General features: G+C 42.7%; 1 protein-coding gene across 1 annotated transcript in view; it reads left to right on the top strand.

The window, feature by feature from the left end:
• The window catches only part of LOC115760743 (homeobox protein invected), a 52,332-nt gene extending 29,709 nt beyond the window's left edge, over positions 1-22,623 (top strand). The window contains exons 2-4 of the mRNA XM_030702223.1: positions 20,395-20,400; positions 21,859-22,019; positions 22,097-22,623. Of these exons, the coding sequence (XP_030558083.1) occupies positions 20,395-20,400; positions 21,859-22,019; positions 22,097-22,381 (452 nt within the window). The 3' untranslated portion in view covers positions 22,382-22,623. The remainder of the gene's footprint in view (positions 1-20,394; positions 20,401-21,858; positions 22,020-22,096) is intronic.
• The last annotated feature ends 3,615 nt before the right edge of the window (positions 22,624-26,238 follow it).

Raw genomic sequence — 26,238 nt, 5'->3', positions numbered from 1 at the left:
AAAAAGCCAAACTTCGTGAAAATCGGATGAGATTTGACCGAGTTATGGGGGTGGTAATTTTGACCCATGTATATATACGAATTTTGGGGTAAGATTTGGACATGAATTTCGACCAAAAAATCGGTGTTGAGATTTGAATGCCAGATTAATCTAGAGGGAAAACCATTAAGAAAAACCCAAACTTCGTGAAAATCGGATGAGATTTGGCCGAGATATGGGGGTGGTCATTTTTGACCCATGTCTATATACGAATCTTGGGGTAAGATTTGGACTTGAATTTCGACCAAAAAATCGGTGTCGAGGTTTGAATGCCAGATTAATCTAGAGGGAAAACCATCAAGAAAAAGCCAAACTTCGTGAAAATCGGATGAGATTTGACCGAGTTATGGGGGTGGTAAATTTTGACCCATGTCTATATACGAATCTTGGGGTAAGATTCCAACATGCATTTCGACCAAAAAATCGGTGTTCAGACTTGAATGCCAGATTAATCTAGAGGGAAAACCATGAAGAAAAAGCCAAACTTCGTGAAAATCGGATGAGATTTGGCCGAGATATGGGGGTGGTCATTTTTGACCCATGTCTATATACGAATCTTGGGGTAAGATTTGGACTTGAATTTCGACCAAAAAATCGGTGTCGAGATTTGAATGCCACATTAATCTAGAGGGAAAACCATGAAGAAAAAGCCAAGCTTCGTGAAAATCGGATGAGATTTGGCCGAGATATGGGGGTGGTCATTTTTGACCCATGTCTATATACGAATCTTGGGGTAAGATTTGGACTTGAATTTCGACCAAAAAATCGGTGTCGAGATTTGAATGCCACATTAATCTAGAGGGAAAACCATGAAGAAAAAGCCAAACTTCGTGAAAATCGGATGAGATTTGGCCGAGATATGGGGGTGGTCATTTTTGACCCATGTCTATATACGAATCTTGGGGTAAGATTTGGACATGAACTTCGACCAAAAAATCGGTGTTGAGATTTGAATGCCAGATTAATCTAGAGGGAAAACCATTAAGAAAAAACCAAACTTCGTGAAAATCGGATGAGATTTGGCCGAGATATGGGGGTGGTCATTTTTGACCCATGTCTATATACGAATCTTGGGGTAAGATTCCAACATGCATTTCGAACAAAAAATCGGTGTTCAGACTTGAATGCCAGATTAATCTAGAGGGAAAACCATGAAGAAAAAGCCAAATTTCGTGAAAATCGGATGAGATTTGGCCGAGATATGGGAGTGGTCATTTTTGACCCATGTCTATATACGAATCTTGGGGTAAGATTTGGACTTGAATTTCGACCAAAAAATCGGTGTCGAGATTTGAATGCCACATTAATCTAGAGGGAAAACCATGAAGAAAAATTCAAACTTCGTGAAAATCGGATGAGATTTGGCCGAGATATGGGGGTGGTCATTTTTGACCCATGTCTTTATATGAATCTTGGGGTAAGATTTGGACTTGAATTTCGACCAAAAAATCGGTGTCGAGATTTGAATGCCACATTAATCTAGAGGGAAAACCATGAAGAAAAATTCAAACTTCGTGAAAATCGGATGAGATTTGGCCGAGATATGGGGGTGGTCATTTTTGACCCATGTCTATATACGAATCTTGGGGTAAGATTTGGACTTGAATTTCGACCAAAAAATCGGTGTTCAGACTTGAATGCCAGATTAATCTAGAGGGAAAACCATGAAGAAAAATTCAAACTTCGTGAAAATCGGATGAGATTTGGCCGAGATATGGGGGTGGTCATTTTTGACCCATGTCTATATACGAATCTTGGGGTAAGATTTGGACTTGAATTTCGACCAAAAAATCGGTGTCGAGATTTGAATGCCACATTAATCTAGAGGGAAAACCATGAAGAAAAATTCAAACTTCGTGAAAATCGGATGAGATTTGGCCGAGATATGGGGGTGGTTATTTTTGACCCATGTCTTTATACGAATCTTGGGGTAAGATTTGGACTTGAATTTCGACCAAAAAATCAGTGTCGAGGTTTGAATGCCAGATTAATCTAGAGGGAAAACCATGAAGAAAAAGCCAAACTTCGTGAAAATCGGATGAGATTTGGCCGAGATATAGGGGTGGTCATTTTTGACCCATGTCTATATACGAATCTTGGGGTAAGATTTGGACTTGAATTTCGACCAAAAAATCGGTGTCGAGATTTGAATGCCACATTAATCTAGAGGGAAAACCATGAAGAAAAATCCAAACTTCGTGAAAATCGGATGAGATTTGGCCGAGATATGGGGGTGGTCATTTTTGACCCATGTCTATATACGAATCTTGGGGTAAGATTTGGACTTGAATTTCGACCAAAAAATCGGTGTCGAGATTTGAATGCCACATTAATCTAGAGGGAAAACCATGAAGAAAAAGCCAAACTTCGTGAAAATCGGAATTGATTTGGCCGAGATATGGGGGTGGTCATTTTTGACCCATGTCTTTATACGAATCTTGGGGTAAGATTTGGACTTGAATTTCGACCAAAAAATCAGTGTCGAGGTTTGAATGCCAGATTAATCTAGAGGGAAAACCATGAAGAAAAATCCAAACTTCGTGAAAATCGGATGAGATTTGGCCGAGATATGGGGGTGGTCATTTTTGACCCATGTCTATATACGAATCTTGGGGTAAGATTCGGACATGCATTTCGACCAAAAAATCGGTGTTCAGACTTGAATGCCAGATTAATAAAGAGGGAAAACCATGAAGAAAAAGCCAAACTTCGTCAAAATCGGATGAGATTTGACCGAGTTATGGGGGTGGTAATTTTTGACCCATGTATATATACGAATTTTGGGGTAAGATTTGGACATGAATTTCGACCAAAAAATCGGTGTTGAGATTTGAATGCCAGATTAATCTAGAGGGAAAACCATTAAGAAAAACCCAAACTTCGTGAAAATCGGATGAGATTTGGCCGAGATATGGGGGTGGTCATTTTTGACCCATGTCTATATACGAATCTTGGGGTAAGATTTGGACACGAATTTCGACCAAAAAATCGCTGTAGACTTGAATGCCAGATTAATAAAGAGGGAAAACCATGAAGAAAAAGCCAAACTTCGTGAAAATCGGATGAGATTTGACCGAGTTATGGGGGTGGTAATTTTGACCCATGTATATATACGAATTTTGGGGTAAGATTTGGACATGAATTTCGACCAAAAAATCGGTGTTGAGATTTGAATGCCAGATTAATCTAGAGGGAAAACCATTAAGAAAAACCCAAACTTCGTGAAAATCGGATGAGATTTGGCCGAGATATGGGGGTGGTCATTTTTGACCCATGTCTATATACGAATCTTGGGGTAAGATTTGGACACGAATTTCGACCAAAAAATCGCTGTCGAGATTTGAATGCCACATTAACCTAGAGGGAAAACCATGAAGAGAAAGCCAAACTTCGTGAAAATCGGATGAGATTTGGCCGAGATATGGGGGTGGTCATTTTTGACCCATGTCTATATACGAATCTTGGGGTAAGATTTGGACATGAATTTCGACCAAAAAATCGGTGTCGAGATTTGAATGCCAGATTAATCTAGAGGGAAAACCATGAAGAAAAAGCCAAACTTCGTGAAAATCGGATGAGATTTGACCGAGTTATGGGGATGGTAATTTTTGACCCATGTATGTATACGAATTTTGGGGTAAGATTTGGACATGAATTTCGACCAAAAAATCGGTGTTGAGATTTGAATGCCAGATTAATCTAGAGGGAAAACCATTAAGAAAAAACCAAACTTCGTGAAAATCGGATGAGATTTGGCCGAGATATGGGGGTGGTCATTTTTGACCCATGTCTATATACGAATCTTGGGGTAAGATTTGGACATGAATTTCGAGCAAAAAATCGGTGTCGAGATTTGAATGCCACATTAACCTAGCGGGAAAACCATGAAGAAAAAGCCAAACTTCGTGAAAATCGGATGAGATTTGGCCGAGATATGGGAGTGGTCATTTTTGACCCATGTCTATATACGAATCTTGGGGTAAGATTTGGACATGAATGTCGACCAAAAAATCGGTGTCGAGATTTGAATGCCAGATTAATCTAGAGGGAAAACCATGAAGAAGAAGCCAAACTTCGTGAAAATCGGATGAGATTTGGCCGAGATATGGGGGTGGTCATTTTTGACCCATGTCTATATACGAATCTTGGGGTAAGATTTGGACTTGAATTTCGACCAAAAAATCGGTGTCGAGATTTGAATGCCAGATTAATCTAGAGGGAAAACCATCAAGAAAAAGCCAAACTTCGTGAAAATCGGATGAGATTTGACCGAGTTATGGGGGTGGTAAATTTTGACCCATGTCTATATACGAATCTTGGGGTAAGATTTGGACTTGAATTTCGACCAAAAAATCGGTGTCGAGATTTGAATGCCAGATTAATCTAGCGGGAAAACCATGAAGAAAAAGCCAAACTTCGTGAAAATCGGATGAGATTTGGCCGAGATATGGGAGTGGTCATTTTTGACCCATGTCTATATACGAATCTTGGGGTAAGATTTGGACATGAATGTCGACCAAAAAATCGGTGTCGAGATTTGAATGCCAGATTAATCTAGAGGGAAAACCATGAAGAAGAAGCCAAACTTCGTGAAAATCGGATGAGATTTGGCCGAGATATGGGGGTGGTCATTTTTGACCCATGTCTATATACGAATCTTGGGGTAAGATTTGGACTTGAATTTCGACCAAAAAATCGGTGTCGAGATTTGAATGCCACATTAATCTAGAGGGAAAACCATGAAGAAAAAGCCAAACTTCGTGAAAATCGGATGAGATTTGGCCGAGATATGGGGTGGTAATTTTTGACCCATGTCTATATACGAATCTTGGGGTAAGATTTGGACATGAATTTCGACTAAAAAATCGCTGTTCATATTTGAATGCCAGATTAATCTAGAGGGAAAACCGTGAAGAAAATGCCAAACTTCGTCAAAATCGGATGAGATTTGACCGAGTTATGGGGGTGGTAATTTTTGACCCATGTCTATATACGAATTTTGGGGTAAGATTCGGACATGCATTTCGACCAAAAAATCGGTGTTCAGACTTGAATGCCAGATTAATAAAGAGGGAAAACCATGAAGAAAAAGCCAAACTTCGTCAAAATCGGATGAGATTTGACCGAGTTATGGGGGTGGTAATTTTTGACCCATGTATATATACGAATTTTGGGGTAAGATTTGGACATGAATTTCGACCAAAAAATCGGTGTTGAGATTTGAATGCCAGATTAATCTAGAGGGAAAACCATTAAGAAAAACCCAAACTTCGTGAAAATCGGATGAGATTTGGCCGAGATATGGGGGTGGTCATTTTTGACCCATGTCTATATACGAATCTTGGGGTAAGATTTGGACACGAATTTCGACCAAAAAATCGCTGTAGACTTGAATGCCAGATTAATAAAGAGGGAAAACCATGAAGAAAAAGCCAAACTTCGTGAAAATCGGATGAGATTTGACCGAGTTATGGGGGTGGTAATTTTGACCCATGTATATATACGAATTTTGGGGTAAGATTTGGACATGAATTTCGACCAAAAAATCGGTGTTGAGATTTGAATGCCAGATTAATCTAGAGGGAAAACCATTAAGAAAAACCCAAACTTCGTGAAAATCGGATGAGATTTGGCCGAGATATGGGGGTGGTCATTTTTGACCCATGTCTATATACGAATCTTGGGGTAAGATTTGGACACGAATTTCGACCAAAAAATCGCTGTCGAGATTTGAATGCCACATTAACCTAGAGGGAAAACCATGAAGAGAAAGCCAAACTTCGTGAAAATCGGATGAGATTTGGCCGAGATATGGGGGTGGTCATTTTTGACCCATGTCTATATACGAATCTTGGGGTAAGATTTGGACATGAATTTCGACCAAAAAATCGGTGTCGAGATTTGAATGCCAGATTAATCTAGAGGGAAAACCATGAAGAAAAAGCCAAACTTCGTGAAAATCGGATGAGATTTGACCGAGTTATGGGGATGGTAATTTTTGACCCATGTATGTATACGAATTTTGGGGTAAGATTTGGACATGAATTTCGACCAAAAAATCGGTGTTGAGATTTGAATGCCAGATTAATCTAGAGGGAAAACCATTAAGAAAAAACCAAACTTCGTGAAAATCGGATGAGATTTGGCCGAGATATGGGGGTGGTCATTTTTGACCCATGTCTATATACGAATCTTGGGGTAAGATTTGGACATGAATTTCGAGCAAAAAATCGGTGTCGAGATTTGAATGCCAGATTAATCTAGAGGGAAAACCATCAAGAAAAAGCCAAACTTCGTGAAAATCGGATGAGATTTGACCGAGTTATGGGGGTGGTAAATTTTGACCCATGTATATATACGAATCTTGGGGTAAGATTTGGACTTGAATTTCGACCAAAAAATCGGTGTCGAGATTTGAATGCCAGATTAATCTAGAGGGAAAACTATGAAGAAAAATCCAAACTTCGTGGAAATCGGATGAGATTTGACCAAGTTATGGGGTGGTAATTTTTGACCCATGTCTATATACGAATCTTGGGGTAAGATTTGGACATGAATTTCGACCAAAAAATCGGTGTCGAGATTTGAATGCCAGATTAATCTAGAGAGAAAACCGTGAAGAAAATGCCAAACTTCGTCAAAATCGGATGAGATTTGACCGAGTTATGGGGGTGGTAATTTTTGACCCATGTCTATATACGAATTTTGGGGTAAGATTTGGACATGAATTTCGACCAAAAAATCGGTGTCGAGATTTGAATGCCACATTAATCTAGAGGGAAAACCATGAAGAAAAAGCCAAACTTCGTGAAAATCGGATGAGATTTGGCCGAGATATGGGGTGGTAATTTTTGACCCATGTCTATATACGAATCTTGGGGTAAGATTTGGACATGAATTTCGACTAAAAAATCGCTGTTCATATTTGAATGCCAGATTAATCTAGAGGGAAAACCGTGAAGAAAATGCCAAACTTCGTCAAAATCGGATGAGATTTGACCGAGTTATGGGGGTGGTAATTTTTGACCCATGTCTATATACGAATTTTGGGGTAAGATTTGGACATGAATTTCGACCAAAAAATCGGTGTCGAGATTTGAATGCCACATTAATCTAGAGGGAAAACCATGAAGAAAAAGCCAAACTTCGTGAAAATCGGATGAGATTTGGCCGAGATATGGGGTGGTAATTTTTGACCCATGTCTATATACGAATCTTGGGGTAAGATTTGGACATGAATTTCGACTAAAAAATCGCTGTTCATATTTGAATGCCAGATTAATCTAGAGGGAAAACCGTGAAGAAAATCCTATATCATATATATATTCTATTTTAGAAGCTATATGTCAAGTTTAATGACTCTAGTTTTTATTATTTACCAAAATTGGCCAAAAAACATTATATCGATATTTTTATCGATTGCTTGGAAACGGAGTAAGTTATCGATTATCGGAAACAAACTCGATCTGCGCGGGAGCTAGGAGCATCTACATCTAAAATTTCAAGTCTCTAGCTCTTATAGGTTCTGAGATCCTTGCGTTCATACATACGGACGGACGGACGGACGGACGGACGAGCAGACAGACGGACATGGCTAGATCGACTCAGCTATTTATGCTGATCAAGAATATATATACTTAATGGGGTCGGAGATGCTTCCTTCTGCCTGTTACATACATTTGGCTTTCGCACAAATACAATATACCCTTATACCCATTTTTAATGGGTTCAGGGTATAAAAAGTAGAATAATAGCATATGAATTGTCCATGTGGAAGATTTTGGTGCAGCTGGCACTTGCTTGTGCCAGAGCTAAGTAAGACGTCTACGTTGCGACTGTAGCAGGGGCAGACGTCTGCCCCAGACCCAGACCCAGATCCAGACCCAGAGCCAGAAGGCCCGGCACAAGTGTCGCCACGGCCTAGGGGGAGAAGGGAGCGCGGGGAAAGGCGGCTGCTGTCTGCTCATATAAATTTCTAGCACGCGTGCGAGTAATTAAGCCCACAGATGAGACATCTTTTTGTGTCTTCAGCTTACACGGATCGCAAGGTACGCACACAAACACACACATATGTACAGGGAGTGAGATACACACAGAAATGTATCTGATATCTTATCAGGCATGTTCATCGCAGCGACTGCGGTCTGAGAAAACGGAGCGCGTCTCCCCCTTAAGAATTATTGTTATGACGATGCACACATAATTAGCTGGGGTCTGCGCGGGGAGGTGGAAAGTGGAGGGGGGGATACCCTTACGAGGAGAAAGCAAATGCTAATGGAGCCTAAACGCCAGACTTTAAATGCAATTGAATTCCAGGTGATAAGCAGAGTGCATATTGCCATAGAAAACGAATAAAAGAGCTTGGAATTTCTTTTATCTTGCAATATAAATAAATAAATTATTCAACTGGGCTTAAAGCATGTGACTTTGAGAATAAAAGCAAAGAATCTGATTCATTAGCTTAACTACATATAAATAACTTCATTTAATTATAAATGATTGTGCTGCATGTTGGTTTAAAGTATATCCAGGAAAGTTATCCTCGAATAAATATAAAATGCACATTGCGATCTGCAGTTGAATGTCTCGCATAGCTCTCATCTAGCTGGACTGATTTATGTGATTGCATATTGCATGGATTTTCCAATTTCACAACTTGAATTGGGCCAGAGACGTGGCGAGCGTTATAAATTGCATCGATCCGGACTAAACTTTACTTTCTATGCGAAATTCCCGACATACTTTATGGCGCTAATTTCTTTATTCATGGCGCCATCAAAGTTGCTGTTTCTGCTGTTGTTGTTGCTGTTGTTGTTGTTGTTGTTGCTGTTGCATTTTGAGCAATAAACGCCTCAAATTGATTTTGCTTTGGTTGCCTTAATGAGCCACTGGACTTCCTCTATGGGGGCTGTGGCTGTGCCACATTGCGCATGCAGCACATGCAGCAGCCGAAGACAAATTTAGTTGCATGCCTCAGAGTCCTTAGCAGCTGCTGCAGCGGCAGCCTTCGTCGACTTAATTGCGTGCATAAATTGTTTCAATTTCAATAAAAATGTTGCACAACTGGCCGATCGGCCAGTTCAGTTCAGTTCAGTTTAGTTTCGGGCGTATCAATCAATGTGAGAAACTCAACTCGACTCGACTCGATTCGACTCGAGTTGAATCGAATCGAATCAACTTGCAGCCAGGCAATGAATTAAGCGCTGTCTGTTTCAGTTCTGTAATTAATATTCTGCGGCCGTGCAGTCTGCAGCTACTCGGATACTCAGATACTCGGCTACTCGGATACTCAGTTACATTTGTGTAGCAGACACATTTGGCGTGTTAACAAGCAGCTCACAGTAGCTGCTGCCAAGTCAAAAACATGTGACAATTGCCAACTTTGAATAATGAATGAATTCTGAATAGAAACACAAGTACTCGACTGCGTATGTGTGTGTGTGTGTGTGTGTGTGTCTGAACTGAGCCATGTCAACTGGCCAGTTATTTATTTGGGCTTTTGTGCCAATCGACAGACGTTTTGTACAAGTAATTGAAATGTAATTGTTGCAATTGTTGTCTTTGTTTCGACTTTGTTCATTGAGAGACATTTCCCAGAATATTGCGCATACGCAACGTTGCCCAATGCGTAATTCAAGCTGCGGCCAAGCAAATGAGTTTTGCCCACACAACAACTACATATATATATATATGTATATATATGTATATGCATATATATGTAAAGTTAAGTACTCGCAATTGAATAAAAATCATCATGCACGAGGGTTGCTGCAATGATTGCGCATGGAAAACAAATGGAAACAATTTAATTTTGCTGCCTGATCAAAAAAGTTTCCCCTCCGCCTCCGGAGACCGTGACAAAGCACAACGAATGCTTCCGTGGATTACAAATGAAATGTGATGCTTGGCAGCTGGCAATTGATGGGCAGCCATTTATTGCGATACATTTACTCAACAAGTTGCTCAAGTTGCCAAACTTAATTAATTTCCTCGACAATCAATGCTAATGAAAAGCGCGAAAAGTGTGGAAAAGTTGAAATGACATGCGGATGCATATCTTTAAAAAGCGACAATATAACTTCATTCAGATCTGAGGCAAGATTTTCCATAAAATACAATATTTTCTGGTTCTAATGACTAAGAAATAAATAATTTACCCGTTTACAGCAATTGGGTTAATCATGTATTTGGGCAGCTGACTCAACATACGCATTACCCTATAATTGAATACTTTGAAGTTAGTTAAAAGACTTCGAAGACTCATTTAAATTAGGATAAATTCTCAATAGAAGATGTTGTGCCCATATAGATAACTTTTCATTATCTGCTGCTCATTTCCAGGGTATCTAGCAGTCGTGTGGATAGCTCTGACTTGTGTCTAATTCAATAAAGAGCTGGCACCCTTCTCACAGGGGTCGCTTTCAGCTGCCACGTGCTGCGTTCAAGTGCTTAAATGGTCTCATGAATGCGGCTTATCTTGTCGACACACTCGGCTGATGGCGGATGGCGGATGGCGGATGGCGGGGTGTGTGTGCGGGGGTTGCTCGGTGAGGCTGTATGCTTTCCTCTTGGGAGGAGGGGGAGGTGTTGTGGTGGTTTATGGCCTTATGATTAGCGTGCAAGATAAACACGACTCTCAGCCACTCGTCCTCCACTTATCCTTGCCAGAAGTCGAGGGTGGGAGAATGCCAGGAAGGGAACGGGGAGCATGTTCAACAGAACTGCCATTTTGTGGTTAGGTTATTGCGCAAGGAAGCCACAAAAGTGGGCGTTGCCATAATTCATGGACAAGCGTTTGAACATGCAAGACGACAGCATCGGAAAACTTGTTGCCAGTGCAACGAGCGCTAAAATCGTCAACTTGAGGCTAATAACTCATTTAAAAGTGGCTGACAACGTGGTAGCTGTTGTTGCCGTTGTTGCAGCTGCAGCTACGGCAGCTACGGCAAGTGCAGCTCGCCCCAAGAGCAAAATAACTTAATTTCATAAATGGCCACGGCAAACGGAGTCGCGACTCAGTCCCAATCTTGGCGCGGATTCAGAGTCGACTTGTCTAAAAAAAGCCTCTCGAAATGAGTCGGCGTGCGGCTTTTAGCCACCAAATTGCTACCAACTTGACTGATTGACGTTGCCAACGAGCACATGTGTGTGTGTGTGTGTGCCTGTGTGTGTGTCTATTACTAACTTGGCCAATTCGTGTTCTTAATTATGCTACCAACGCCAGTTTTATTACCTTTTTTTCTATGCAAAATGCCGAGCTATGCACGTGTTGTTGTTGTTGTTATTGTTGTTGTTGCTGTTGTCTTTGCAACATGCAACAACTGGCGCTGATTGTTAGTTGTAGAATTATTATTGCTGCGGCAGTTGTTGCTGTTGTTGCAACGAAATTGCCGCCAGTCAGCAAATTTGGCTCGTGAAATTATGACGGTGACATTTTCATTTTGGCTAATTGAGTTTGCGATAGTGTGCAGCTTATTCAGAGCTGAGGAAGGTGTGCTTGGTGGGGGAGGTGAAGGGGTCTCTAGTTACTCGTACCGGGAATGTAATTAACGGCAAAGTGAGTCATTAGATTTGATTTAATGGCGTGCATGCATAATGTGAAAATTGAAATGACAAGGAATAGACATCAAGTTTCCAGAATTATTGCAACAGTTGACTGCTTAAAAATATCTGTTCAAATAAAGTTATTAGTTTGAATAATAATATGGTAAAATAAGGAAATCGACAAAAGGAATGTTCATAAGAATATAAAAAGCTAGAAGCTAAAGTTTGGAGAATTATGCTTGAAAATATCTGATGAAATATAGAAATTATCCCAACTATTTTGATCCGGAAATGGGACAGTTTTCCGCAATTAAATAAAATAACTAATTTTTTTAATATTCTGTTTTTTATTTTGTCTATTCTATTTTGTATTTGTATTGTACTTTTATTGAATCGGGTTTCTTCTACATTTTTTAGTTCAACCGTTTATAGGTATTACCTAAATTGACTAAATATAAATCTAATTTTGATTTGAGATAGAATTTCGTAGCAATAAATAATTGGGCAGCTATATTTAATGCGGACTTATACTGTAGTTTGATATGTTAAATACTTATTTTAATTTATATTAGTTTCGATACGAAGCATTCCACGCAATAGTTACACGCATATTTTATAGCTCGTTTGAGCTGCGTCTACGCAATCATCAATTACGATCCGACTGGCTTTTCATTTTACAGTTTTTCAATTAGAAACTCAAATTGCGCTTGGCGAACACTTCAAATTCAAATTCACATTTTCCCAGCTGCAATCAAACGATGGCAAATGGAAATGAAAACAAAGCGAAAAGTCAAAGTGAATGCATCAAAAATCAACAAATCGAAAATTGAGCGTCTGCAGACGGAGCAACACAAACGCAGACAAACGCACAGCAAGGGGGCGGCAACACCCACACAGACACATACGAACGCAGATACAGATACAGATACAGATTCAGATTCAGATACGTCCTCCCGCCTCTGAGCTATCGAGCTGTCAGCTCGAGTTGAATTTAATTAAATCCTTCATGTCGGCGTGTCTGTTAAAAATAGACAAATGACAGTTTTTCTGATGCAGTCCAGCCCCTCCCTCGATAAGGGGGGGTGGCTGGCAGAAAGGATAACAAAAGGATAGACAGCGAGTGAGAGAAGGGGGGGGGGGAGGAGTGAAAGCGAGAGGGATAAACTTCAGCTCCGATGACAGCTGAAATTGAAGCAGAGATTACGAGCAAAATTGAATTGAATTTTTTGCGTTTGTTTGTGTTTGTTTTTTGTTTTTGTTTTTAGCTCGTTTTGTTTGTTTTTGCGCTCGCCTCGTCACTAATTACTTAATTAAAGGCACAATCGGTTGCCATTTAAGAGACTCGAAGACATCAACAAACGATCGATTCAGCTGTTCGAGTAATTAAAAGTCGCCAGAGAGGAGCGTGAGAATTTTAACAAACCGATTCGCGTTCAAATCGAGCCCAGACCCAATCGATAGGGTTGAGCAGAAATTACCTACACATCCAGCAGGTTGTTTATTTATAAAATACTCTAACATCAGAGTCACACACACATATGGAAATGTTCTAGATTCTAGAAATCTTTTGAGTAATATGGCAGCAGATTGAGGCAAAAAACTTGATATTGAATTTCTATCGGGTATTTCTCCTTTAATCCCATAGGGGACTTATAAAAAGTAACAATAAATAATGTATTTTGATTTCAACTTTCATCTCTTGTTCTTAAAGAAAGCTTTTTTCTTTAGGAGTCTTGACTCTCCATTTCTCTCCATACCTCGAATATAATCACAAGATTGAAAACAAATGAGCAATTACAGTTCCCGTAGTTCTTCAAATGAAACCCAAGTATTTTGAAATATATAAATAAATAATATATAAATAGAAATAAATTTCTATACTCCGAATGTATTTATAGGTTAGCAGGGTATGAAAAGTTCGCTTACCTTTTAGCCTTTTTTTTTTGCCTGATCGGGCACATTGTAGGCATGTCAGACAGGCAGCAGGAAATGGCGCACAAATTGTCAAGTAGCTCCGTAAACGATTCACATTCCCCTCACATTCGCTCCACATGCCGAATGTGTCCTGTGCACAGTCTTCTATGCGCCGCTGGCGCCAGCTGCAGATGCCAGTTCCCACAGATGTGGCGGAGCTGCTGACGTCATAAAAACTTTGATAACTTAATTAAGAACAGCGGCAGCAGCCGTTGCCGATTGAAGATCTGCAGGTCCGGAGCCACAACCAAGCGGATCGGCGGCTGCGACTTCAATCAAGTTCGGTTATTTCAGTCACAGTTCCAAATTCAAAGGCTTTTTTGTTGTTGTTGCTCTTCATTCTCAGAGGCGCCGCTCGCAGCTCGCCGCTGTTAATTTGGCCAAGAATGCGGTAGGTAAACTAAACCAAATTAAAAGTGATCGCATCATTTTATCGATAATTTATCAAAACGAAAACCCAGTGGCGAATACTTTGGGCCCATAAAAGCAGCGCTCACCCAAGCCCGACTCCGTTCTCATTCTCGTTCAAGTTCCCGTTCCCTTCTCTGTGGCCACGGCATGCGAATCGGTCAACGTGTGTGGTCCACATGGCCTCTGCCTCAGCTTTAGACCCGGCCCCGACCCTGACTCTGCCGCTGCTCGGCTGGGGTTTTGAAATTAGCATAAGAGCAGACAGCGCGAAGAGCAGAAGATTTTGTTGTGGACGTCTCTTTGAGCGAAGAGCGGCAACTGTTGGATCAGCTGCAAGCCAGATTCAGACTGAGCCTAAGCCCCGTAGAGACCAGGCCAGAGGTGCAGGTTGGCAGCGGGCCATAAATCCGGGCACGGGCACGGGCAAAGGCCCCAGCGCCAGCGCCAGCCCCAGCTCCAGCTCTAGCCCCAGCACAGGCACCGCACAGGTGGTCAACATGGGCGGCTCGGCTGATATTTAAAACAATCTGTTGTGCTTTTCAATTACTTTATAGTACACGTACACGATATACGATCGGCGTTGGCTGAAAAAGCCATAAAATTGCAGGTGCGGAGTCCGATTGGGCGCGGTAGGCAACAAGCACTACTTTGATCAATAGAAAAAGGCCTGAAAAGAATACAAATTTCAATAGAAGTGGGAGAGTTTATAAGTTATACGAAATTGTATATGCCCATTACTCTTATTCGGGACTTTAACATGATTCTAAATAAACTTCTGCCTACTTTTACTCTAACATGTGGCCTTACCCGCGAGTCAGCTGAATGCGCTCCTGTGCCCGGGCTCTTGTGATCATGCGCTCAGCATAAAAACTTATGAGCTCAGCTGTGCTATTAATTGTTTTATTAAGACATTTTCAGATTTAACATGCTCTATACCCTACACTCAGCAGCTCGGTCTGCAGCGACCTGGCAGCCAAGCCTTAGTTCGACTCTCAGCAGCAGAGAATTTATTATTATTTGCCAGCTGAAGCTTGCAGAGAGTTAAATATTGCTCTCCATGTGCCCCACAGTCTTGGGTGCAGCGCATGTGCTGCAGATCTGAAGCTTCCACCGAGCGACCCAGAACCAAACCCAAGTTCAGACACTGATATTGCTCTCTCTCTGGACTGTGGCCTCTGCCCATGCGAGACATTGTCTGCGCCTGCGTCTTGGGGCTCGGGTTCGGGTTCGTTTTCGTCTTGATCATCTTCCGCATCAATGCGCATGTGCGATCATCATCATCACCATCATCATTATCGTGATGATCATCGCGATGTGTCGGCGTCTGGTGGGTTTGTTTTGAGCTGCCTGCCTCATCATCGGTGTGGTCCTCAAGTGTTTTGCATCTTTGATCCGTGGAAGATTGATGTTAATGTTGGGTGGGCATGGTGTGAACATACTTATTCGCATATTTGTTTTGTTATGCTTGCTACCTGACCGTGGCTCTGGCTTTGGCTCTGGCCCTGTGGTTCCTTGGCGGCTGCCCCACACGTCGATCGTAATTAAAATGTGCAGCGTCGGAGCCGCCCCGGCTGACCCAGCTATCAGCATGAAGCGCCGAATGAGCCACTAATAGAGCCATAAAACGAACATTTATTGAACTACAAATTATTTGGCTCTGACGCCACGCAACGACAACGAACTCCATCTCTCAGGTGGGTCAAAAGTTGATCGCTGATCGCCGCTCGGGCTTCTCTTCTCGCGCCTTCTCAACAATGCTGCGTTCGGGTCCGTAATCTTAATATTCATTAGGCAAATAGTCGGGCTATTGGAAATTGGGAGCCGGTGCGTTGTGCTTTAATTTTGTGTTTATGGCGATCGCCTTTTGACAACGGGAACAAATGAACAAGCAAACAGACTTTGGGGTGGTCCCATCCAGAGAACTGATGATCTGCAGCTCTGACGGAGTGTTGATTGGAGTGAAAGTCGGCAGTTCAATTTTGAATCGAACTCGGCAATCTGTGCGGCTGCGATTGCGTTAATTGAGAGGCCATAGAAGTGGCGCTCGGCGCTAATTTAGTCGAAATATCCATAGAAGCGTAAAATGTTCACACCTCAATTGCAAAAGCTGTGCGACGAGTCTATTAGGCCAGCTACCAAGCCAAGCAGCAGCTTTACAAATGCCTCCACAGATGCAGATACAGTCACAGATACTTTCAGATACTTTGGCTATGGATATCGATGTCGCTGCGGACCTCCATTCGCCAGCCGGCAGCCGGCAGCCACCTGATGGCTCATGAGCAGATTCGCTGGCGTCTTGGGCCTCGTATCGATTGCAGCTTCTTAATGAAATTGTTTGCTAATATCAGCGGAAAATGCGGTTTACAATTTTTTTTCGATGTCGTTACCGCCAATGTATTTGCTGTGCGGTCTCACAGCCCCCCGTCCTCGATCTCGTCCACGTCCATGTCCTCAGCCCCACCTCCGCCTTAGTCGCATCTGTGAAACTGAAACCGATACCGCAATAGATCCGATCCGATCCGATTCGATCCCAGCATTTACTTACGAGCTCGACTCGCCAGCTGGAGCGTTAAGGCGTGAGTGTGAAAATTGCAAAGGTTAAATAAAGTTGTTCGATTCGAATGGGGCAATCAGTGGGTATATGATTAATTGAAGCCAAAAAATGCAAATAATCGATTGTGTGAGCCCTTGGCCAGAAGGTAGTGTAGTCTGGAATTAAATAGTTAATCTTAATAATTAGAAAATTCTATAATTAATTTGTGTATGTTCTTTGAATACTTACTCAGTGGAGTTATTGGATCGGAATATGGTAGCTTGTGTCTTAGCCAACTTTCAGACTAGAGAACAGACATTTACAAGCCCACTTTAAAGGCTTTATGTCTGAGAGTCAATAGGTTCTTCACTTTCCTTTCGAGCCAACATCAGTTTTGTAACATGTTTTGACGAGTAAGTGCGGAGCATGAAAGACGCATGTTGGCCAATTGCTATGCAAAACATGGCTAACATGCAAATAGCTAACTCCAACAGCAACCAACAACAACAACAACAACACTATTGATAAAGCAATTAAAAATATATCTAAATATTTTCATGTGACAGCGCAAATTATGCGCTGGAATGTTGCAGCGGCAACTGCGCTCGGAAAAGCCGACAAGTTGGCGGCGTCTTAGGCCTAAAGGCATGCAATCTTGGCCATTTAGCGAGGAATATCTATTTTTGATTTGAGCCACGCCGATTGAGCGATAGACAAACCGTTGACACTTTGCCCGCCCGTATCCCGCCCCTATCCCTGGCATCGGCATCGGCATCGTTTGTCAATTACCGACAGCGGCAAATCCAATCCATCGTTAACAAATTTATGCACATTCGTGGAGAATGCAGCTTATGACTGCAACTGCAACTGCAGCTGCAACTGCAACTGAGACTGTGATTGTCACTGCGGCGTGTCAATCATTTCAATTAACGTGCGATCAAATCAATCGTCGTGTCAATCATCATCAGCGGCATTGGGGCCGCAATTGCAACCGCAGCGTTAATTTGCCTGTCATGCGAGCGGGTGCACGGATGGTGGGAGGGGCAGGGGAAGGCAACGTGAAAAGACTTGAGATGACATTTTTGCAGGTGCCACCAAGTCTAAGAAAGTGGGCAGTTGGGAGGCAGTGCATGCAGAACAAGAAGAGATTTTCATTTGAAATTTGATATCAACAAAATAAAATACTTATATATGACATTTATAAATTTGCTCAAATGGGATTTTTGAGTCATAAGTCACAAATTTGTGATGCCCGCTGCGTTAACCTAAGCTCATTTAAAGAATAATAATTTATATTTATTAAAGATGTTGTATCGTTGTATATTTGAATATACTTTAAGATATTGACGGACAACTGTGATAAAGGGTTACTCACAGCTATGCTGATACTTTTTACTGTCCAATTATGAAATATTAATTAAATTCAGGAATCGGGTGTATTTCATCATTTAATCTGTTCGTCATCTTTATGGACTGTCATAATGAATCGACTTTCACTCTCGGCGCGTAAATTTCCCTGGTAACGTGTTGTTTTTATGGCTTATTAATGAGCTGACCGATCATTAGATTGGGCAACAAGATCCGATATCAGCGGAGGCCCCACCAAAAGCCAGAACATAAAGAAGGGAATAAGTGAAGCAAAGCCCCCATCGACACTGTCGAACATATCGCTTACATGGCTCAGTCGCCGCCCGGGCCAAGTTAACCAGCCAGGTACTGGTTGCCGGTTCTGGTTGCTGTCTCTATGGCTCCCCAGTGACGGGCTCGGACTCTGGAGCTGTGTGTGGCCCGTTAGTTTGAGATCTTTATAAGTCAATTTCAGCTGTGCTCGTTTCTGGCTATGTTGTGCGCGTGCTTTACCATCGAAAGAGTCGTTGGGCCAGCTTGCGGCTCCCCCGCGAGCCGGGCTCCTTCGAGCTGACCTATCTGCAACATTCAAATCGAAGCGCCTATTACGTGACGCTCCCGCTCAGTCCCTGGACACTTAATTGCGTACTCGTTCAGGTTCATTCATTTGCTGCCAAAATGGTAACTCATCTGCGGACAGACCCGTTCCCGTTCCCGTTGCCATCCCAATTCCGAGATCCTCTGCAGAAGTTGTCGGCTGTTTTTGGCATTTGCAACTCATGTTAAGCATAAATAAAACAAATGCGCTTATTTTAAACATATGCCCAAATGGACACCGACTCCACTCGACGCGGCCTGGCTCGGACTCTGACTCGGTTTATTTTTTGTTTGCCAGTTGCCAGCCGACTTCTGGCAGTTGGCAGTTGCCAGTTGGCAGCGGCTCTTACCAAGTTGGGTCATTGCGTTTAACAACCGATGATGAAGACATCTTCCCGTTTTTGCCACTACACAGCCGCGTTTTGTTTTTTTATTTTGAGATGAGCTCTGCAAATGAAAACAATTTATGTGAATACATTCGCGTCTCTTTTTTTAAGCTTTTTTGTGCATGTTAAACTGATCAGTTGTTGCTGTTGTCGACGTTGTAGTTCGATAGATTCATGTTTAGATGCAGTGTTTTTCTCCTCTAAAAGTACCAATGCCAGCTGAGAAGCGCAGAGAAGGGCGCTGAGTAGCGCCAAGTAGTGCGATTCGTTCTGGACTAGATTATATTAACACATTCCGCCAAGGGATTAATTTGAGGCAGGTAATCAAATATGTTACCTGCCTATTCAACAGCGAATAACTCGGAGCCCGACACTATAAGGGTTGTTAATTGTCTGTATATTGCTGACAATGTTTCATTAGCATCATGTGATCATTATGTTTCGGCAGCTACTTAAGAATTTAGCAAACAGTTTAGTTAATACTTAATTTCAATTTTTCGTATTCCAGTAAAACAATTCGAATTTTAATGCTTGTTTGCATGCAATTGGATATATTGTTGATTGAGTTCATATAATTTCTATTAAAGCCAATTTGGCAAAACCCCCCGAACGCCGTTCAGAAAAGCTCGTCCTTCGGCAGCATCGAAAGGACAACATTGAAAGTTTTATTGTGTCAAATTTGCGCAGCAAGCAATGAAAAATTTAACACGCTATAAATCACAATTTCCACAAAGGGAAAAGGCAAGAGGGCGGCGAATGGGAACGGGAACGGGAACGGGAACGGGAACAGATTCGACGCCAGCAATTGTTGCAGCTTGAAAATGAGGGGCAGGCAGCGGAAACAGCAACTGGCAACCTGCCAACCCCTTGGCAATGTCCTTGCGACGCCTTGGTATGCAACTTGTGCCGGCTTATCTGCCCGGCAACATGCGTTCCTCGACTGGGTGGTTGTAGCTCAGTCTTCCTCCTCGCCCGTTTCCTGCCGCTGGCGATGACGAGGCAGAAGTTTCCCGTTGCCCGTTGCCCGTTGCCGGTTGGCAGTCGACGTCGTCTCCTGGCTGTCTGACAGGTTCAAGGTCTGTTGTTTGTTGTTGTCGAGCTGCGTGTGAAATTTAAAACCGTGATAACACCTCAGTCACCACCGTCACGCCCCCTTTGGACAACACGTGCAGGCACGTTCCATGTGCTGTTAATGTTTTTGGTTTAATTTCGCGCCCGTTGGCAGCCTCGCAGCGAAATTGTTGACAAAATTGATTTGTTCAATTTTTCCAACGATTTAACTTAGGGCATGACTTGGTTGCCGGTTGCCATTAGTTCCGGTACATTTGTTTCGAAGGTTGTTCGAACCGAGCGGCATAGCCCAGCATTGGGCCTGGGCTGGTCTGGACTGGGACTGGGACTTGGGTTCTGTTGGAATTTTTGCACGTTTCGACAGCAAGAAACTTTGCTGCCGCCGAGGAATTTAATCAATTTTCGATATTTTATTGATTCGCGTTAAAAGCAAATTTAATTTTCAATTGTCTAGCTTAAAAGTATGTTTTCTTTTCAATCTTCTCATTGCAGGTCGAAGTAAGTACAAGATGATAAGATGCTGCAAATTGTGTACCCTGGCCGACAACTGACCAAAAACTCTGCGCTACGAATTTTATGTGTGGGGCAAGAAGGTGGATATACTACGTGTAGCTCAGACAGCTCAAACCTTTAACCCTTTTAAAATGATTTGAACCTGCGGTTAAGAAAGAGGTCCAAGTACCTAATAGAGTGCAAGGAAGTGAATCAGATGATGACGGGATGCTTGGAATAGGAGCAGACATAAATAAGAGTTAGACCAAATCTCCAGATGTCAGACAATCCTAGCAAGTCCTTCGAAATTATTAATTTTAGAGGTTTGAACTACTTAACAATGAGGAAGAATTATGCTGGCACCTTCTACGTACTGAAGCTCCGGAGTATTCTCTCTAGCTTGGGCTAATTAAAGAACTTAACCTTTAAACGTTAACTAAAGGAAGAAAGTCATAATTGAAGAAACACCCGCAAGGAACCCCGCTTAAAGAATTTCACGTGTTCAATATGTCTGTTAAATATTTTTAAGACTAACTGTCCAAATATTATTCCTACACATTTGGCATGAGTAGGTAGAGCGAGGGGCCTTATGATGAATGGAAGCTGATATTACAAAATACTTTGGGCCACAAGATGCTGGAAAACTAAGCAGCCTGCGGTCACTCGTGGCGTTGCTCGGAATGTCCGTGGTCCCAGAAATGCCCATTAGTAAACCTCATAATTGCTTCATTTTAGCGCAACTATTTCTTGAAATGAGCTTAACTTTTCCAACTTGCCGGCCCTTTCAGTTCCATGGGGGAAGGAAAACCCTTTTACGACAATTTTGTTATTTGCATAGCGATTCGATACCCCTCACTCCGGCACACTCTCTGGCCAAAAACTTTTCTACTCTGCACATTGAGAGTAAAAAGTGGGCGTGGATGCCGATGCTGGCCGGGACGTTGATTTTCTGCGCTTGTCTGCCCCGCAGCTGTTAATTAAAAGGAAGACAACTCAAGTCGAGAAAAGTGAAGACAGCTTCGGTTAAGAGTGGGGGTTGCTTTTCCTTGCTCGCAGCTCAAGCCCGTGCCCAGAGCGGGTGCGGGGCGGGGGCTGTCTTGGGGCGTTGTGGGGGTTGGACGGGAAATTAGCCACAGTCAAAAGTCATTGCGTTGATTACTTTTGAAAATGACGCGCGCAAATTTTCGAAACTTTAATTGTTTTGGCCTCGAGTGGGGGTTGAGGCCCGCCATCGGGGAGGCGGATGGGGCGGGGGCTGCTAGCCAGGGGTTGTCTGGAGCGCATTTAAATGTGAATTAATTGCTGGCCATCAGCATTGCATATATGAGCATCGGGATTTATGTGTGCGCGATGAGTTAGCAGCAGGTCCCTGGTCCAGTCATGTTGTTGCCATTAACTGCGCCGTGGAATTTTTATGACCTCCCTCTTCTGTTCTGTTTTGTTCTGCCCCTCTCCCTGTCGCAGGTCCACGAACTCGCAAGCCCAAGAAACCAACGGCTACCAGCGCTGCGGGCAGCAGCAGCGGCGACAAGTCCGATCCGGATGGCGCCTCCGGATGCGCCGGCGTGCCGGAGGACAAGCGACCCCGCACCGCCTTTAGCGGCACCCAGCTGGCCCGACTGAAGGTGAGTCCATTGAGGTGCAACTGTTAACAACAGCCAAATGTTTATCCCCCTCTCCCTCTCCGTCTGCCCTTTCTCAGCATGAGTTTAATGAGAACCGCTACTTGACAGAGAAGCGCCGCCAGCAGCTGAGCGGCGAGCTGGGCCTGAACGAGGCGCAGATCAAGATCTGGTTCCAGAACAAGCGCGCCAAGCTGAAAAAGTCGAGCGGCACCAAAAATCCGCTGGCGCTGCAGCTAATGGCCCAGGGCCTCTACAATCACTCGACGGTGCCGCTGACGCGCGAGGAGGAGGAGCTGCAGGAGCTTCAGGAGGCGGCGGCGGCGGCGTCAGCGTCATCGTCGGCAGCGGCCGAGCCATCATAGGGGCAATATTTATTGTATAATTAACCATAATATTAATATTTAAATTTATTGCGTAGCGTGTAAGCTTAGTGCTTAAAGTTGCTAAACAATTAAGTTGTAAAATATTCTAGTCCCCCCTCGGCGCACGCGACGCGATTTGCCCGTTCGGATGCGGATGTGGATGCGGACGCGGTGGAGATGGAGTCGTAGCTGCCCCGCGCTGCGCTGCGTGTTTTTGTATAATAAACTTAAAAACAAAAAAAGAAAAAATAATGCAAAACAAAAAAAAAAAAAACAATACAAGTAATATAAATAATTTAACAAACATTTAAATTATACACAAAGCGCTGTTTTGATTTGCTTAATTCTGTCTTTGCATATTTTTATGATTTCGAACAGAGCCGAATCGAATCGAGCCCAATCGAATGGGCTGCCAGGTAGGTGGTCCCAGCCGAGATTTGGAGCTGATCATGATGATCAGCTCGTTATCATCGTGGCAGCTGCCTCTCTAATTGGCCGTGGGCGTCGGCATTAATTACTCAATTAATAAGGCTGCGATCGAGATGGAGTTGGATCGGAATCGGGATCGACAATTGCTGGTATTACAATCGCATTAAATTCATTATGCAAATTACACTTAAAAGCAATCTTGTGCCATAATCACGCCTAATAGTTGCCCATACCGAAACGTTACGAAAACGTTAACGTTGTTCTGTCTAATTTAGCCATTAAATTTGCATACACAGTCGTCAAAGAAATAACAAAATAACACAAGACAAGCAAGAGTGCCCGACTACCAGATACCCTAAGCTGTATACACCGAGCAACGTTAGACCTATATTTCATACACACACATATTAAATATAATATATAAATATATGCTTCTTCCCATGCCTTCCTGATTTGCATAGGTTTTCATTGTCCGATCTTACTGAAAATATCAGATAAAGATGCAAAAAGCTTTACGTTTAAATGTCTTACATTTAATTTGTTTTAATTTTGGGTGGAAAAGGAGGATATATTTGAAAAATTATATACTTCCTATTTGTATACTATTATATATATATATGCATATATATGTACATTTAGCAATAATAATCTCTGAAATTTTCTTATGAAACCACGTATCAAAATTGATATTTATTAATGTTATGAAAGTTGGGGAATATATATTAAGAAAATAAATTTTAAGCTCGTTCTGCCTATGGTATACCAGATATATTTTTCAAAGCTCTAGATATTGTAATTTGAATAGATCACACAGACTGATTGATATTGCTTTATAAGGTCGGAGATGCTTACATCTACCCGTTACATACATACGCACTGAATCAATATACCCGATTTGCTTATTTTCAATAGGCTTAGCAAAACAAACCAGCAACAAAGGCGGTAAGTGTGCATGTGTTTGTGCATTAGTATGCCGCTGTCTGTGTGTGCGCGTGTGTGTGTGTGTGTGTGCTGGCATGCCAACGGCACAAATTGACACCTTGGAGACGGCGGATGCCTTTTTAAGTTTGCCCGAAGTGCAGCGACGCGTAGGTGTCAAAAGTGGCTGTCAGAGTAAGGATTGGAACAGTGCAAAGCGCCAAAATATGCGGTACTCGAATTATTATGATGTTGATGGAAACACTGTTGAATCCAACTGGGACCACATGTGCAACAGATCCAAGTGTCTTACGGGCACGATAACTTACTCTACTTCGTTGTGAAATATACAAAGGGACATTGAAATAAATGGGCATACATCCAATATATTTGGGGTTTCAGAATGTTGCGAAGCGTAGCGAAATAATTAGAATCTTTCATTCAGAGATCGAAATTTGCATTTGAAAATGTGCGTCGTAATCCTGAGATTCCTAAATACGAAACTCAATCTAAGAAATGTTTGTTATTCCAAAGAAGAACCCAATTCTTTTAAGAAGTATAAATAAGTAGTAAAAAAAAAAATGATTTTGGACATATTAGCTTCTAGAAAGTAAGTTGTCTCTGAGAGATCTCTTTTAAACGAAAACTTTAATTGCGATTGGTCAGATTCAGTCTAAACTACTTTATTTATCTTTCGTATTAATGTAAATAAACGTGAGACACATAATAGAATATAGTATATATAGAAATTATAGATATATATGATTTGCTCTGAGTTGAAATACAATTTTGCACTCAGACAATATCCCCGGCAATAACAAGCAGGAAAGATCAGTTTCGAGCGGGCAAACATCTTAATTTTGTGGATGATTTACAGTTTGGTATTCGGTTTCATTGTTGGGGACATTTTTGGTCTTTTTGGTAAGCGTTGGGTGACATAAGTTGAACTTGAAGCTCGAGACGTTGTTTACGAGCATAACAAAGTGCTGTTTATTCGCACAAGCACAAGGAGCAGGGTGGCGAGGAATGGGAAGGGATCGGGATCGGGATCGGGATTGGAATGGACAGCAGTATGAGTGTGCGATCGAGTTGTGCGTGTTGTGAGTGGGTGTCGCTGCTTAAGTGAATTTTTATGGCACGCGCTGTGTGCAGATGACTTCATAAAAAGTCAATTTAAGTTTAGTAATATTTTGTTGAATTTATAGTTAAGTATTTTGTTTAAGCATAATTTTTTATTGCACTCGAATCGAAGCGAACTTGAATCGGAATTGGACCCGTAGGCGGCGCTGGGCCTGGGATGGGGCTGGAGTTGCAACTCTAAGAATGAGTCATGGCGCGAGTATATTACGTTATAAATTCAATAAATGTGACCATAAAAAGCCCATTCAAAATACCTTGCGCGCGTACATTAATCCCGCCAAAGGCAGAGCCCCACCGCCCCACAGCCCCACAGCCCCAGAGCTCTCGGCCGGCCAGAGTGCCAGATCCCAGTCCGAGCTGAGGCACATTACAACGCCTCGAGTGCTGCCGCAAACTGCTGGCCCCCAATGATTAATGTTCGGCAGTCGGTTGGCAGCAGCCTTGGCCCCAGTCTCCGTCGCAGTCGCAGCTGAAGCCTTCCCGGAATGTGAGCCCAAGTAACCCGAAAAAAGACAATACGCATAAATCTATGGGGTTGACACTTAGTACCGCTTTCGGCCCGACCACAGCCCCAGTCAAAGTCTCAGTCGCAGTCACAGTCGCAGCTACAGTCGCAGCCACGGACTTCAAATGAATTTGTTTGCATCTCGAAGCTCGCAGGTCGCATCCATCTGGACTTCACTTGCCGCACGGTCCTCGTCTGGCAGATGAGTTGTGGCAAGGCGCGAGGTGTCATAAAATTGGCAACAAATTGTTTTTCACGCCGTTTTAAATACACATTTTCGATACTTGGCCATAATGAGCGCGGCCTGCGCTCGTCTCCAGTCTCCAGTCTCCAGTCCCCGTCGTCGACTCTTGCTCCAAACGTCGTGCTCCATCCTTGTTGTTGTTCCCGTTTGGGGCGCAGACAAAGCCGCCAACGACATCATTCGCCTTTGACGAACTGCAGCGTCCGTCGCGTCCATCGCCTTGCGCTTTGTAACACGCTAATAAATTTGCGGCTAAGGAGATAAGCTTATAAATTTTAACTGTAATTATGCGACACAAGATTTATGAAGCGGCCGCTCTCCGCTTTCCGCTCTCGGATTATTAATGAAACACAAAGTTACAACGAAATGCGCTCAAGTGCCGGCATTACAAACGAGGCTTCGCTCCGGACTCCGGGCTGCGGCCTCAGTATCTCGGCACATCGGTATCTGGTGACGGCGGCTCTGGATTGGCCCTGTATCTGGCTCTAAATTTGGGCCTTGTTGTTTCTCAACACCCTTTAGCCAAGATTTATTCACCGTCGTCTAATTCGTGGGGGCTCTTAATGAGCTTTTACTCTGGCTCATGCAAATCTTCAGCGTGCTCCGTCGAATCTATTCTAC

This window comes from Drosophila novamexicana, unplaced genomic scaffold (assembly GCF_003285875.2).
Source record: "Drosophila novamexicana strain 15010-1031.04,08,12 unplaced genomic scaffold, DnovRS2.1 tig00000008-arrow-pilon, whole genome shotgun sequence".
Classification (NCBI taxonomy): domain Eukaryota; kingdom Metazoa; phylum Arthropoda; class Insecta; order Diptera; family Drosophilidae; genus Drosophila; species Drosophila novamexicana.
This window is presented reverse-complemented; position numbering and strand designations above follow the sequence as displayed.